Source organism: Dermacentor silvarum, chromosome 4, assembly GCF_013339745.2.
Source record: "Dermacentor silvarum isolate Dsil-2018 chromosome 4, BIME_Dsil_1.4, whole genome shotgun sequence".
NCBI classification, from domain to species: Eukaryota; Metazoa; Arthropoda; class Arachnida; order Ixodida; family Ixodidae; genus Dermacentor; species Dermacentor silvarum.
Window position 1 is genome coordinate 5,143,054 of NC_051157.2, and position 15,257 is coordinate 5,158,310.

The 15,257-nt window shown below is 44.8% G+C and overlaps 2 protein-coding genes across 3 annotated transcripts in view; one reads left to right on the forward strand and one right to left on the reverse strand.

The window, feature by feature from the left end:
• LOC119449350 (uncharacterized) overlaps positions 1 to 12,096 on the forward strand; it is a 59,308-nt gene extending 47,212 nt beyond the window's left edge. For both annotated transcript variants that reach the window (XM_049665178.1, XM_049665179.1), the window contains 3 exons: positions 11,502 to 11,704; positions 11,772 to 11,921; positions 12,007 to 12,096. In XM_049665178.1, coding sequence (XP_049521135.1) covers positions 11,502 to 11,704; positions 11,772 to 11,921; positions 12,007 to 12,013 — 360 coding nt within the window. In that variant the 3' untranslated portion in view covers positions 12,014 to 12,096. The remainder of the gene's footprint in view (positions 1 to 11,501; positions 11,705 to 11,771; positions 11,922 to 12,006) is intronic.
• Positions 11,631 to 12,909, reverse strand: LOC119449351 (dnaJ homolog subfamily C member 30, mitochondrial). Its single transcript, XM_037712518.2, has one exon. It carries the CDS (start codon positions 12,691 to 12,693, stop codon positions 12,094 to 12,096), a length of 600 nt encoding a protein of 199 aa, XP_037568446.1. The 5' UTR covers positions 12,694 to 12,909; the 3' UTR covers positions 11,631 to 12,093.
• Between the last annotated feature and the right edge of the window lie 2,348 nt (positions 12,910 to 15,257).

Below are 15,257 nucleotides of genomic sequence, written 5' to 3' on the forward strand. Positions count from 1 at the left end.
TGCCTCTTCCTCTCCTCCTCTTAAATCTTCATCTTTCTCTCTCACTTTCAATCTATCCTGTCTTCTGTTCACTTCCTTTTACTTCCAATTTCCCAGGCAGCTAGGGTTAACCTTGTGTGGGTAGCCAACCTTGGATATTCCATATTTGGTTATAGTGGTGACGTACGGCTGGCGTCTGCAGGTCTCGTGTTTACAGGCCCTGCAGCGTCCCCTTGTTGGGCTCCATGTTGGGCGGCTGGCGTTGCGGCTGAAAAATCCATATAATACTTATGGCAAGTTCATTCCCCCCACTCCCTGATCGCCGTTTGAAACGAGGGCGCACCGATGAAGTCTTCCAGTTTTTTGGTCGCCAAAGAGAAACTTTTCCCCGATTCCATGTAATTCACTCAGAAAAAACAGACAAATCAGTACGAACAATCTCACCTTTCCTTGTGTCAAAGACTTTGACTGATATTTTTGGACCAGGCTATAAAGCATCGAGGATGGCAAGCGGGGATCTCCTCTTGGAACTCCGTGATGTGAAACAATACGAGAAACTGTCCAATCTAGTGTCATTTGGAGATGCCCAAGTAACAGTAACTCCACACCATACTATGAATACCACCCATGGCGTTGTCTCAGATGATGATCTGTTGCAGCTGATTGAGGCTGATCTCCTGGAGGGTTTCAGTGAACAGAATGTAATCAATGTTAAACGGATTAGGATGAGGCGCGACGGCAAGGAAATCCAAACCAAGCACCTGATACTTACTTTCAACTCAAGTGTTCTGCCCGAGTCTATCGAGGCTGGGTACATCAAGCTTCGTGTTAGGCCATACGTGCCAAATCCTCTTCGATGTTTCAAATGCCAGCAGTTCGACCATAGTTCGCAGAACTGCCGAGGCCGCCAAACTTGTGCGAAGTGCAGTGCTCATGAACACTCCTCTGAGTCTTGTGAAAGTTCTCTACATTGTGTTAACTGTGATGGGAAGCACGCCGCATTCTCGCGGTCGTACCCATCCTGGAAAAAAGAAAAGGAAATAGTGACAATTAAGGTAAAGGAAAACATAACGAAAACCAGCTTTGCCGAACTGGCGCGTCAGGGGGCAGCGCCACAACGGCCCCCGGCGGCTGTCTGGCACACGCGTAGTGAGCCAACGGTGACTCCATCCGCCCCCTCGGCGGGTGCAGCCAGTGCTGCTCCGCCATCTAACAAGGGCCCATCAACCTCCGGGCTGGTGGGCACCAAGGGCTCGTCTTTTGAGGCGAGGCTTTCAAAGCAAACACAGCGCCTGCAAGAGCGCGTGTACAGTGCCTCGCAAGAGGACATGGACACAAAACCGAGCGTGAAGGCACAGCCAGCGCCTAAGGAGCGGCGCGATTCCATCGACCGCTCCTAAAAAGAAAAATCTCGTATCATGGTGCCTAGAAAGAGCCCGTGAGCTAACTTTATATTCTTGAACAAACAGCATAACCTCTGGTACATGTCTGTTTAACAGAAAAGAGCCCACCTATTATAACATCCACCATAATTCATTTTCTTCCATAGATTTAGCGATTGGTTCTGCTACCCTTCTTCCCTATATAGAATGGAATGTCGTTAAAAACCCATACGGGAGCGACCACTTTCCTGTGACACTGACCTTGATAGAGGAGTGTGCAGTCCACCCCACGCCCCCCCACCCCCGCTGGAAAATAAAATCAGCTGACTGGAACGGTTTTAAAGAGTCAACCTACTTATCACCAGATTTTATCAACGATTTTACTATTACTGGTTTTATACTCCACACAGCTGAAAAATTCATTCCACAAACAAAAGGTTTCTCATGTAAAAGACAGGTCTCCTGGTGGAATGAGAAGTGCAGGCTGGCACGAAAGAAACAGAACAAAGTGTGAGGCGCACTGCGTCGCTCCCCGACTGCGGAAAATCTTATTGAATTCACACTGGCAAAATCACAGGGAAGGCTTACGTGGCGACAGGCAAGGAGGGCTAGCTGGGAGAGGTTTCTCTCTAGCATAACATCCTATACTCAAGAGTCTAAAGTATGGAATGGCCTAAGAAAGCTAAAGGGGCAGCAAATCCACCCATTACCTTTAGTTGACGACCATGGGAATACCTTGGAAGACCAGGCCAACGCTCTGGGCGAACACTTCGAGCGTGTATCAAGCTCCATACATTACTCAAAATCGTTCCTTAAATATAAACAAGTAGCTGAACTTAAGGCACTGGATCGTAAATGCCGACCGAATGAACAATACAACCGTCCATTTAATATTGCCGAGTTAAGAGCTGCCTTGAGCGTATGCAGCAGCTCCGCACCGGGAGCTGACAGAATTATGTATGACATGATTAAAAACTTACACGCTGACACACAGATGACACTGCTGGGCCTTTTCAACTCTATCTGGGCTGCCGGATACATCCCATCCTCATGGAAGCGAGCTATTGTTATTCCAGTTTTGAAGCTGGGTAAAGACCCTTCCTCGGCAGCAAGTTACCGCCCGATAGCTCTCACAAGTTGCCTGTGTAAGCTTTTTGAAAAAATGATTAATCACCGACTTATACATTTCCTTGAACTGAACAATATGCTTCATCACTATCAGTGTGGCTTCAGAGAAAGGCGTTCCACAACTGATCATCTTGTGCGCATTGAAAGACATATCCGTGACGCATTTGTACACAAACAGTTTTTCTTGTCAATATTCCTCGATATGGAAAAGGCATACGACACAACTTGGTGTTACGGAATTTTGCGAGACTTGACGGGAATGGGCATCCGTGGAAATATGATAAACATAATACAGTATAGACCACTTATAATGTAACCACCTATAGTGCAGGACCGGATATAATACGGTATTTTCAGACTCCCGTTAATTTTCCCATAGCACTCTATGTATATGCGTATCACTTATAGTGCAGTTGCGGGACACGAAATACCGGTCACAGTACGGCTGCCTGGAAGTTCGGCAGTCAACCTAGATGGCAAACGCTCCCCTCAAACCACAAATACTTTATTTACTCGAATCTAACGCGTACTTTTTTTTTCAGATAAAACAGGTCCAAAAATTGGCTGCGCGTTAGAATCGAGTACGACCTTAAATCTGCGTTACCATATGGCCATCGGCATTTCAAAATGGCCGCCTCGCACGTGCATCGAGCCTAGCTACTCTCGAGCCTGGCTACCGTAGCTTCCTCCATGTGCTGCAGTACACGTGCTTAGGCAATAGTCTACCGTCTGTCTGCACGTTCTCTGCGTCTGCTCTATCAGCATGAAGTACCGAGTTCATCATGATGCCGCATTTAGAAGCAAAGTGATCACGTGTGCGGAAACGGGCGGAAATCGGGCCGCATCATGAGTGTTCGGAGAATACAAAACTTGCATTCGGGACTGGCGCGAACAGAAGGAGAGGATTTTTGCCAGCAAAGCAATGCGGAACGGTTTCAGTGGAGTGAAGCAAGACGTAATCTGCGACGATCCACTTTGGCGATACGATCGCCTTAGCCCTATCTTGAAAGCAATCTGGGATGGGGAAAGTCCGCCGCGCGCCGTGTTTTCGCCGCTTACTAGGTCGCATTGAAGCGAGAGGCATGATAGCACGAAGGTCAATTCGCTCGCCGCGCTTCGTCACTCGAGCGTTTTGACAGTTCGTTTCCGCGGTCAACGAGCGAGATGTGCTCATGTTTGCTTGTGCGCGCTTGACACCGTGCTTGTTAATTTATTTCATAAGCGAATACGGAACCTAGAGCACGGTGACAGCAGCGGCAGAAATGCGCCTGGAGTGTCCATTATCGCAATAAAATAGTTGTTTTGGTTATAGTGCGGTACTGCTTATAGTGCGGATATTTGCGACTCCGGCTATAAGCGGTCACGTTATAAGCGGTCTACACTGTAGAAAGCTATTTGTCTAAACGTACCTTCCGTGTGAAAATCGGCAATGTACTGTCACGTCAATTCATACAGGAAACTGGTGTACCCCAAGGGGGTGTGCTCAGCTGCACACTGTTTATCGTGAAGATGAACACGCTTCGTGCTTCATTACCACCAGCTATTTTTTATTCCATCTACGTAGACGACATACAAATAGGTTTCAAATCCTGCAACCTCACAGTGTGTGAGAGACAAGTACAACAGGGCTTGAACAAAGTGTCCAAGTGGGCAGACGAAAACGGATTCAAAGTGAACCCCCACAAAAGTTGTTGTGTTCTTTTTACAAGAAAGAGAGGCCTGGTTCCAGATCCTTGTGTAGGACTGTATGGCAACAAATACCTGTGAACAAAGAGGACAAATTTTTAGGCTTTGTACTTGACTCTCAACTTACTTTCATTCCACACATAAAATATCTCAAGGTAAAAAGCCTAAAAACAATGAACTTACTAAACATTTTACCTCACACAACATGGGGCAGTGACAGGAAGTGTTTAATGAATTTTTACAAGAGTCTCATCCGATCACGATTGGACTATGGTGCTGTAGTATACCACTCTGCCGTCCCTAGTGCGCTGAAGATGCTGGATCCTGTCCACCATCTGGGTATCCACCTGGCCACTGGGGCTTTCAGAACAAGCCCCATTGAAAGTCTATACGTCGAATCAAATGAGTGGTCACTCCATCTGCAGAGAACATACACCAGCCTCACATATTTTCTCAAAGTCCACTCTAATCATCAGCATTCGTGTTCTAATACCATTAACGATATGACGTGTGCTATACTTTTTCACAATTGTCCCTCTTTAAGACAGCCTTTCTCACTGCGTGTCAGGGAGCTTAGCGAAGAAATGGATATCCCACTCCTCCAACATCGCTTAATGCCTTCAGCCAAGCTGTTACCACCTTGGGAGTGGCAGGTAGTATAATGTGATATATCCTTTGTAGAAGTTACAAAGCACGCTTCAGAGGTCGAAATTCGAATGCATTTCATAGAACTCCAGTCCAAGTACTCGTGCGCAGAATTTTACACAGACGCTTCTAAGTCACGTGCCGGGGTATCTTATGCAGCCGTCGGTCCACCTTTCTCGGAATCTGGTGTACTCCACCCAAAAACAAGCACATAAAGAAATCAAAACTGGAAAAACAATCATATTTACAAAAAGAAGAAAAAAAGATATATTTAAGCTCGTAAATTCACGACAAAAAGCAGATATTTTAAAGAGAGGTTATAAACTGAAAAACACGGAATGCTCTATTGGGGAAGACTTTTCACAAAAAGTGCGAGAAATCCGAAAAAAGCTTTGGGATAGTGCGAAAGAAAACCGCGAAAAACACGAGAAAGTGTCCCTCGCATTCGATAAATTGTACATCGGTAATCGGCCATACGTCTGGTGTGACAAAAGAATTATAAAGTGCCATTGCAAAAAAACGACAAAGGGATAAGCCGGCCAGTGACTCGCAGCAATGCGCAGTCATGGAACTGACACTCATGAATATAAACGCTAGGAGTATACTGAACAAGCTTGACACATTTGAAGATCTTTTACTCGATCCCGACATAATTAGTGTCACTGAAACATGGCTGTCATCTGCAATCCATAGCCAAGAAATTGCACCGTCAAACTACTCAGCGATTAGAAAAGATCGATCAAGTCGAGGCGGGGGCGTGGCCCTACTAATTAAAAAGTCCATTCCTTTTGCGCTTCTGCCAACGGTTGAGGAAGCTGAAGCAGTATTTTGCAAGATTCTGTGCAATGGCAATCCAATTATCACCGGATGTGTTTACCGGAGTCCGTCCTCAGGTCACGAGTGCATAGCGGCCCTTCAAGAATTCATGCAACAACACGCACGCAACTCCCGAGTCATCCTCATGGGAGACTTTAACCTTCCAGACTTTAACTGGGCTACTATGCATTACACATCATTTGCCTCGAATGCGCTAGTTGACCTCATGCTTAACTTCAACCTTCAACAAGTGGTACTGCAACCTACACGCACGCAAGGTTCCACAGCAAAAATCCTAGACTTGATATTTCTTGGCACTCATTTTTCTGCAAGTCACATCCAGGTTCATATTGCTGAGGGTATATCAGATCACCAAATACCACTATGTCTACTACCATTACATAGTACATTAAAAACTTTGTCACCTGTAGTAAATGTGCCTAACTTTGCAAGAGCTGACGACGGAAGCATATCGACTTATCTTGTGCATGAGTTGCAATTGTTTTCTGAAATGGCTTTAGAAACATCTACAACTGTTAACACGCTATGGCTTTATTTTAAAAGCATTATTCTTCATTGCATGAGTAGCTTCATACCTCTTAAGCGTAAACGACCCCGGTCAGATAACCCATGGATAACTTGAGAAGTCATCCATGCAAAACGACGAGTTAAACGGCTACGCTGTACAATTAGAAACAGTGCTAGTGACCCAAGTAAAAATTCAAAGCTAGCTGCCACTGTTGCAGACTTGAAGAAAAGAAAAGACAAGCAAAACAACAGTACTTCAAGGCTAACCCTTCCGAACCTTCTTACAAGTAATCCGCAAAGATTCTGGAGATATTTTCGCGTGAGCTCGACCTTTGCGTCCACGCCCTCGCCAGAAGAAAGCACCGCTAGAGCAAACGAATTTAACTATTTTTTTCATTCAGTGTTTAAGGAAGGTATAATGGCTTTCTACCTCCCCTAGGAACGACTACTAATGCGAGTATTGGTCCCATAGACGTCACTGACGACGGAATTCTTAACCTCCTACTAAAACTAGATCCCAAAAAGGCTAATGGCTCTGATGACATTCCTAATATTTTTCTCAAAAGATATGCGGAATTATGTAGCGCGTACCTCGGCCTGATCTTTCGCAAATCAATTTTAACTTCCAAACTACCAGACGATTGGAAGGTCGCTAAAGTAACTCCAATCCACAAATCGGGAAACACAGGCACGCCGTCTAATTTCATGCCAATATCATTAACAAGTACATCTTGTAAGTTGCTCGAGCATATAATTCTGAAACATATCACTAATTTCCTAGAGACAATAAACTACCTATCACCTAATCAACACGGTTTTCGTAGTGGTTTGTCAACCATTACTCATGAGTGCTCACTGAAGTAGTTCATGACCTTGCATGTGCTATCAATAACCACAGTCAAATTGATATGATATTACTTGACCTAGCTAAAGCATTTGATTCTGTCTGCCCCATAAAACTAATAGCGAAACTAGAAACCGTGCTTGGAAAAGGGGCAATAACCACCTGGACTAAAGACTTTTTATTAGACAGATACTAGTTCGTAGTAATAGAAAACATGCCATCTAGAAATATACCAGTAACATCCGGAGTTCCGCAGGGATCTGTGATTGGGCCAGTTTTATTCTTAATATTTATTAATGACATGACCAGCAACATAAGTGTAAAGTATCAAGTGCAGTATAAAGTTATTTGCTGATGACTGCATTATTTACAGAGAAAATAAGTCACAATGATCACCTTCTATTTAACAGATCTCTTAGAATGCTGGCAGATTGGTGCAATAATTGGCAGATGTCAGTTAACCTAAAAAAATTTGTGACCATGACCGTCTCAAGAAAGAAAGAACCCTCTCGCTACACGTACCTTATTAATGACCAGCCCCTAGCAATAGTAAGAGAACACAAATATCTAGGTATTACGTTAACATCTGATCTGAACTGGGACACTCACATCACAAGCATCACTACCACTGCACTGCGCAAACTGTTCTACCCTAAACGATGCCTAAGACTATCACCTCCGTCCACCAATCTCCTAGCCTACACAATCTTCGTGAGACCTATTTTAGAGTATGCTAATACAGTATGGTTTCCGCATTCGAAGACTAACATTAAAAAACTAGAAACTGTTCAACGTAAGGCTGTGAGGTTTATTCACAACAAATATAAACATACGGATTCCCCTACTAACCTGTTGGTTGCCTCTGGCCTTCAGACATTAGAAGCTAGAGCGATACAGTCCCGATTAATATTTCTTTTTCAAGTTCTCCATAATACTTATAAAATTGACCAGTCCAAATGCATACATTGGTAGAATGTATGCAGATGCTGTTTGCAGATGCAGGGGAGCAGATGTATGCTCCCCTGTATGTATGCAGATGAATGTATGCAGATGCAGGGGAGCCGAGGCCTTCGTCAGGCCTTCCAGCCTTTAGCCCCGGCTTCCTCCTTTGTAAGAAGAAAAAAAAAATAAATATTCTCACAAGGTCGACGCATTTAAACACTCATTTTTCCCATATGCAATATGAAAATGGAACCAATTAGATCGCGATATAACAAGCGCTAACATTCTGTCCGAGTTCCGCACGAAAATAGAGGCACTAAATTTAAATTGACAAACAGCATGTTTACGCAATTGACCAAGCTGACTGTCTCATCGTAAAGGATATATATATAGATATTTTAATCACTTGATTGCCTTTCTTTCTTTTTTGCGTGTTAATGTTTTTGGTACACTTTCTTGTTTTATGTTCAAATTGAGTGTATACATACTATTCAGTGAAACTTTTTTCCGTCATGTATATGTTGCTGTATAAATTGTTGCAAATCACACGCATAAATATGCATGTTGCAATTGTACATTCCTAGGCATATATATGTATAGGTAGTTTTTTTTTTTTTTTTTCGTCTCACTTTTACTGTACAATGTACCCTCAATATGCCCACCTGTTATGCTCTCGATCGAGAGCAGCAGTATTGCAAATAAATAAAAAAAATATTTACAGCCTCCCAAAGCATCGTAAAAGCCTTGAAGTCACCCTGTAATCAGAAAAATCCAGTACTCATTGAGCTCTATTCCACTCTATGCAGAGCGCATATACCTAACCAGTATGTAATTATATGCTGGGTGCCTGGCCATAGAGGTATCGAGGGGAATGTGCTAGCAGACAAAATGGCCACATCAGTCACATCACACGCTATTAACCCTACAGCTGTTGTTCCTGCAACAGATTTGAAACCTTTCTTGCGAAAGAAACTGCGAAGCCACTGGCAATGCTTGTGAGATGCTGAAACTAATAATTAGCTCCATTTGATTAAGCCACAGTTAGGTCTCTGGCCCTCAGCTACGAAAACACGACGAATTGATGTCCTATTCTGTCGTCTCAGAATAGGACACACGTACGGCACCCACAATTTTTTACTTACTGGTGATGAACCACCAACCTGTGGTAGATGTGGTGAGAGGCTGACCGTTCTCCACGTCCTGCTGGAGTGTCGGGAAGCCGAAACGGAGAGAAGAAAACATTTTCCTGTAGCATGCCGCTATCATATCCCTCTTCATCCCATGATATTTATTGGTGAAGAACCACTTTTTAACGCCAAAGCAGTCCTCGGCTTTTTGAACGATGTTGTGCGCTACATGTTATTAGACCAATAAGTTCGTAGCGCATCCTCTCTCTAGAGGATGCCGCTGTGATAGGTTTTTATAGTACATGCCTCCAGGCCCTTGTGGTTCAAGGGCTCTGTCTAGGCAGTTGTGCTTCTTGCCAATTTTCATTTGTGTATTGTAGCAATATTTCGCAGTACATTTTTCATGGCCATAATACATATCATTACATATTGCCATAATCTTATTACATGTAGATCTTACGCATTTTACAGCAACTAATTTTAGGCCCCTTTACAGCCATGTATCATGTACCTATCAGAATTCATCACTCCACTATGAACTCACTAACACTGGCATGGCGCTCTTTGGCCATACCTGGCCCTTGCACCAGTAAACAACATACATTCATTCGGTGTCTTGATTTCCCCAGATAGCATTGCTGCTGATGCCTTTTTGTACGAATTGGTTGAAGATTACCGGGTGTTCAAAATTAAGCTTTACGGAATTTTTAACAATTGCCTATGGCAGGTAGCATAATTCTTATCGTTGAGTTGGGTTATTCAAAGAGGCAGACATTAGTAGCATGAGAAGTCGAAAACACATATTCAACTAATTAACAATTGACTAATGAACTTCTTAGTTAATTACTTTACAACACATATTGCAATTTACGAATTGTAGCCGGTGAGTTTGCAAGACACATCCACTTGAAGTGAATTTCCAGGACCAGTTTCGAGATATTTCCCAAAGTGTGGGACCAAATACATGGGCATTCCAGGTACTTTTGTGCTTCAATGTACAAAACAGCACTTTGTTAAAAAGTGACAGTACAGTAGTGAATTTTTACGGCGATTTTGATGGCGCGTATCTCCAAACTGGTGTCATTCTGGAAATTTATTCCAAGTGGATACGCCTGACAAGCTCACCGGCTACAATTCGTAAATTGCAATATGTGTTAAGTAATTAATCAAGAAGTAATTAGTGAATTTTTTTAATTGGTTAAATATGTGTTTCGATTTCTCGGGCTACTAATGTCCTCCTCATCGAATAATTCAGCTCAATGATAAGAATTATGCTACCTGCCACAGGCGATTTCTAAAAATTCCGGAAAACTTAAAAATGAGCACTCTGTATTTATGTAATGGATCAATCACTAGCCAAATTGACTAAGGATCCAGATGCGCGATTGTAATTCATTTCTTTGTCAATAAAGATTACGACTATTAAAAAGCAAACCAGATGAAATTATTGATTTTGCCATTATGTTCGTGAAGGTAATTTCCAATGCTTTTTAACTAGGTCACATGGTGTTACAGGATGAATTGGGGGAACTACAGAGCTTTAATTTTCAGTGAAACCAAGGCAAGCATAAGTTATCTTAATTCATTGAGAGATAAGTTTGCTATAATCATGCTAAATAAAGGAACATGTAAATAAAAGTGGAAAACCACTGGCAGGTGCTAAAACCACAACATCCACATGATGCTCTGCTAATTGAGCTACGTTGAGCACCACATGCAGATACTGTGGGTTCAGATCTCACTGGCAGCAAGTTGTCTTTCCCGCATTTATTATGGCACCTAGCGGCATTATGTTTCTCAAGGAGCACACCAAAAGTCGGCCTCAGGCAACTGGAAGTTGAGGTGTCTCTGAAACCGTGACAATAATAAAAACCCATCTAAAAGGAGGTAATGGTTCAAGTTAAGAGTTGTATAGGATAGATATGATATAGGAGCATAAGTTTAGTTAAGGGCCAATTAACCGTCAGGTCTTTCTCATCATTATCATCAGCAATGGCTCGAGCATTGTCTTCGCAGCTGGCTTGTTGACGCCCTTCAGCGCAAACGCACTCGTGCCACTGCTAATGCATTCGTCGTTGTCGTCTTCCACAGCTAGCTCCATTGCCGCTCATCGTTCCAGCATAGAATTTCACTTCTCTTCTGTTGTCGTAATGGGGAGGCCGCGTTTACAGGGGTATGAGCCATTCATTGTTCGTGTCCCAACGCGCACTCCATCGGCGTGTTAGGACACGTCGTCAGTTGCTCCTCTGGGCATGGAGAAGGATGTGCATTAACACTAAGGTCGACTAAATTTTCTTCATTTTTTGCTTTAAGAGTACCTATAGGCTTCATCACCGACCTAGCTCAATAAGAAACAAAACTTTCTTATGCTTTCATATGGTTGTTCACTAAGGTGTATTAACCTCTTGCTGTTCATACCAACAGGGACACAAGGAATTGGCTGATGCCTTGGATGGTCTTGTGAAGAAAGCACCTGAAGTGACGCACAACTCGCCCACAAGAAAGCGAGAGCGTAAGCAGAACACAGGCACACGCAAGAAGCAGAATCTCGAGCATGTGTCAACAGAAAACGTGTTTGCATCAACAATCATTGACTACAAGGTGTATGAGAAACCTAGCCTAAACCAGTAAGTAGCCAGTCTATGTGTGCTCTACTTGCTCATCACATGCAAGCTGCGCACTTCTTCTGTGCAGGCTGTCAGCAGCACTCCGTGGCAAACAGTGTCCGAGTGTCGCAGTGATGACTCCTGTGAGGAGGTCCTCTCGACATACCAAGCGTCATTCCAGTCTCGTGTCACCACCCCAGACCTTGCTGTACAAACCAAACTCTGCACTGGGAGACGAGTGAGTCACTGGTCTGATGAAATAAAAATGCACGGGTCAATTTTGTGAGTGCGACTATGGTAATTTGTCATGTTTAAATTTTCAGACCTTGAAGAGCCTGCTGCTTTGTGACTCCAAAAGCAAGGTTTCCCCCTTCCCCACACCACCATTTAATAAAGAGCGTTTATACCGTCTATGTTTTTCGTTCTCGATTCTCGGGTGGCGTCGGCTTGTCATGCGACTTCTCCCACGTGTGGAAAGCATACACTGCAAGGGCGAGAACTGCAATCAGTGCCATGGATACACCGAAGTCTTTATCTCGCTTCATGTGTGCCTCCTCATCTCGCAGAAAGTCTTCGTACTTCTTCTTGCGGTACTGGTACGACTTGACGGCGTCCCCGTAGTGCTGCCTGTAGAATTCGTCGAAGTTGTATATCTGCGATCGGCCTCCCATTGGCGCTGCGCGTCTCGTCGGCGTCGGTCTCTTTATGCGAAGAGTGGTCGCCGTGTGGGAGGAGCCAATCTTCTCGTCATACTGCGCCCGCAGAGACTCGTTCGAAAGCGTGTCGTACGCCGTGGTGATATCCTGGAAGTGCTCGCTAGACGCGCTACCCCCCTTATTTTTATCGGGGTGGTATTTCATGGAAAGCCTGTAGTATGCCGCTTTGATTTCGTTCTGCTTGGCGCTCGGGCTAACCTCGAGTATGTCGTAGTATGTCCTCTTGGCACTCGAAGCGCAGTGCCTGCCGAGCACGCACGTTGCCCGCGGGAGCTCAATAATACGTACCCGCATCCTTGTTATGCACACGCACTTGTAGGACACGCATCAGCTCCTTGCGTTGAGAGCTCTCGTCGGGTAGCAATGCAAGCTGTGCTGCAACCTGTCGTCTAATGCTGCACGGTGCATTTAGAGGTTGTAGCGAAACCGTTCATTCAAACAAGTTGGTAGATCAAACTCTTGGCTAGATAACGCCGCATTCTGGATAGGACTGGCTTCGAGTGGCTGTGGCATTTCCCTTTGGATGGTGGCTAGATGGGAAGGTGTAACTACACTCTAGTGTAACCATGGGTACACTGTACCATGGGTGTAACGACCTACTGAACTCCAGCACGCCTAGTCTAGTTCACCCCTTTTGCCGCTACGGACAGAACGTACGAAGAGAGTGGCGCTAGCTATAACCTGTTCGCTGTCGTCTGCTTCTGCGATCTGTTCCAGCGCTCGTGCCGCTACTTAGGCAGCCACAAAGCGTTTACATTGTTTGTAAATGCATAAATTCACGAAAATAATAAATAAAACAAAATTTTCAGATGATTGCTTCTCATTTCAATCACGAGATAGAGTAGGAAGAGCGGTGCAAGAAAGAAAAACAACCAGTACAGCCAGCAGACGATAACTTTTCCTCCCGTTGCCTTCGCTACGGTGGCTAGAGAGGTGTGCCGACCGGCGCCTCTGGAGCGTAGTTCACCGCTTCTCCGCGTCATGACGCAAAATTGGCGCTGCGGTCAGTAGAACGGTTCCGCAGCGCGCGTCGTCTGCTACAGGGGGCTGGCGGACTGGCGGCGAGCAAAAAAAATAAAGCCCGTATTGGAATAGTTGTATGTCGTCTGTTCGTGTCAGTTTCAAAGGTGAAGAGCTCCGCATCTCTCGTACTGTTTGTAAGTTCCTAAGCGATGTGGAATGTTCCAGGTCGGAAAAATGACCGGCGAGATTAGCGGCGGCGTTGCTCCACCAAAGAAGACCACCAATAAGACCTACTGCTTCGCTCCAAACTGCAAGTCGGGCTCTAAATTTGTGAGAAAGACAGCGGAATTGTTCCGCTGTCTGACAGAGGAAATGTTCGCCCCGAGCTGATCAGTAGCTTGCTCAGTAGTACGGTGGCTAGATTGTATCAGCCACCGTACCGATACTTTATATATATATATATATTGTATTGGAGAAGGAAGACACACAAACAAATCAACCCAGCAAGTTTAACTGACACAGACGCCTAAAGCGACTAACACTCAGTTGTATAACGCTGTGCCCCGTCTGTTTCTTTCGCCGTCCGCGTGCTTCTGCGCTACTGTGTATAATGCCATCCCAACTACCCCACCAGTCTGTGCTTTTGAATCCGCAATGCTCCCCGACCATGATTGCCCTTAAAGGATGAGCAAAACTCGCGGCTAGTCTTCTGCGTGACAAGGTATATGTTGCACGCAAAACAATCCTGCAGTCGATCTGTGTGCAAGGAATGCTTTGACGAGCCAACGAACTGGTGGCGATGTTCACCAAGTTCTGCGTCAATGGGGACCTCATTTATACCCTTCGGAGAAGCTCTTCTCATTTTTATAGACGGCCATGAAACCACTTTTTTCGATGTTGCAATTGGTCAGTTACAACGAGCTGCGCAGTTACAGCTCGGAAGAGCTTGTCTTCTGCCTGCACAAAAACGATGTCATACTGGGCTGTGCACCGCATGGCCTTACCAACCAGGTTACAAAATTCTTTTTAGTCAACCGTATGCACTGCCACGTGCACGAAGGCACTCAACAAAGAGAGAGCGTCTTCCTGTGAAAGGAAGAAGCACCTGAAGCTCAGGCGCGTCACTAAGCAGACAATAACCCAAGTCTGACAACTTTATGTCTGAACTGTTTGTGAACAATTTAAACTTTTTTTTTCTCGTGAGAAAAAAGCACGAGCTCAGGTGCGTCGCGTAGCAAAACATTCATCGATGACTGAGAATGATTTGTTAATTTTAAACGGATTGTGAGCCACTCCTCAAAAATGAGGTGTTTGCGTAAACAGTGTGTCAAAAATAAGATGTTTGCTTCCGAGTTACCACTGGGAATTTTCTTGTTTTGCGTTCAATGAGGTGTCAGCGGGAAAATCGGTTAAAGCAAGCTACATTAATTCTACCATCGACACGCGCTCAATCGGATTGTTACCTTGGCGCTTTCCAATTACGAAAGGGCTAGTATAGCTACTGCATCGCCATTTACCGCCATGCACGAGCGAGTATATTACGAAGCTTTTTTTTTTTTATCGCATATTAAGCTGCGCGCGCGGATCATCGCATTCCACGCAGAGCCCCTGCACTGCGGCTGCTAGCCGCCGTCGCGGCCGACGTGTAAGCGTGTGTCAGCCACCTGGCGGTTTCCTCCCAAAGAGCCACGCGCGAACCGGCGCGTTCAACACACTTCCCCATTCTAGCCACTGTACCCTCGGCCTCGGCCAAATGCTTGCCTCGGCGCTTGCCAAGGCGTCTGCTGGATAGAGTGTACCATATTGGGACGAGCGGCTGGGGCGGCGCATCATGGAGGTAAAAAATACTGCAGTTTTTTTTTTCCTTCCTCCATGCGGCGCATGCATTGCAGTGA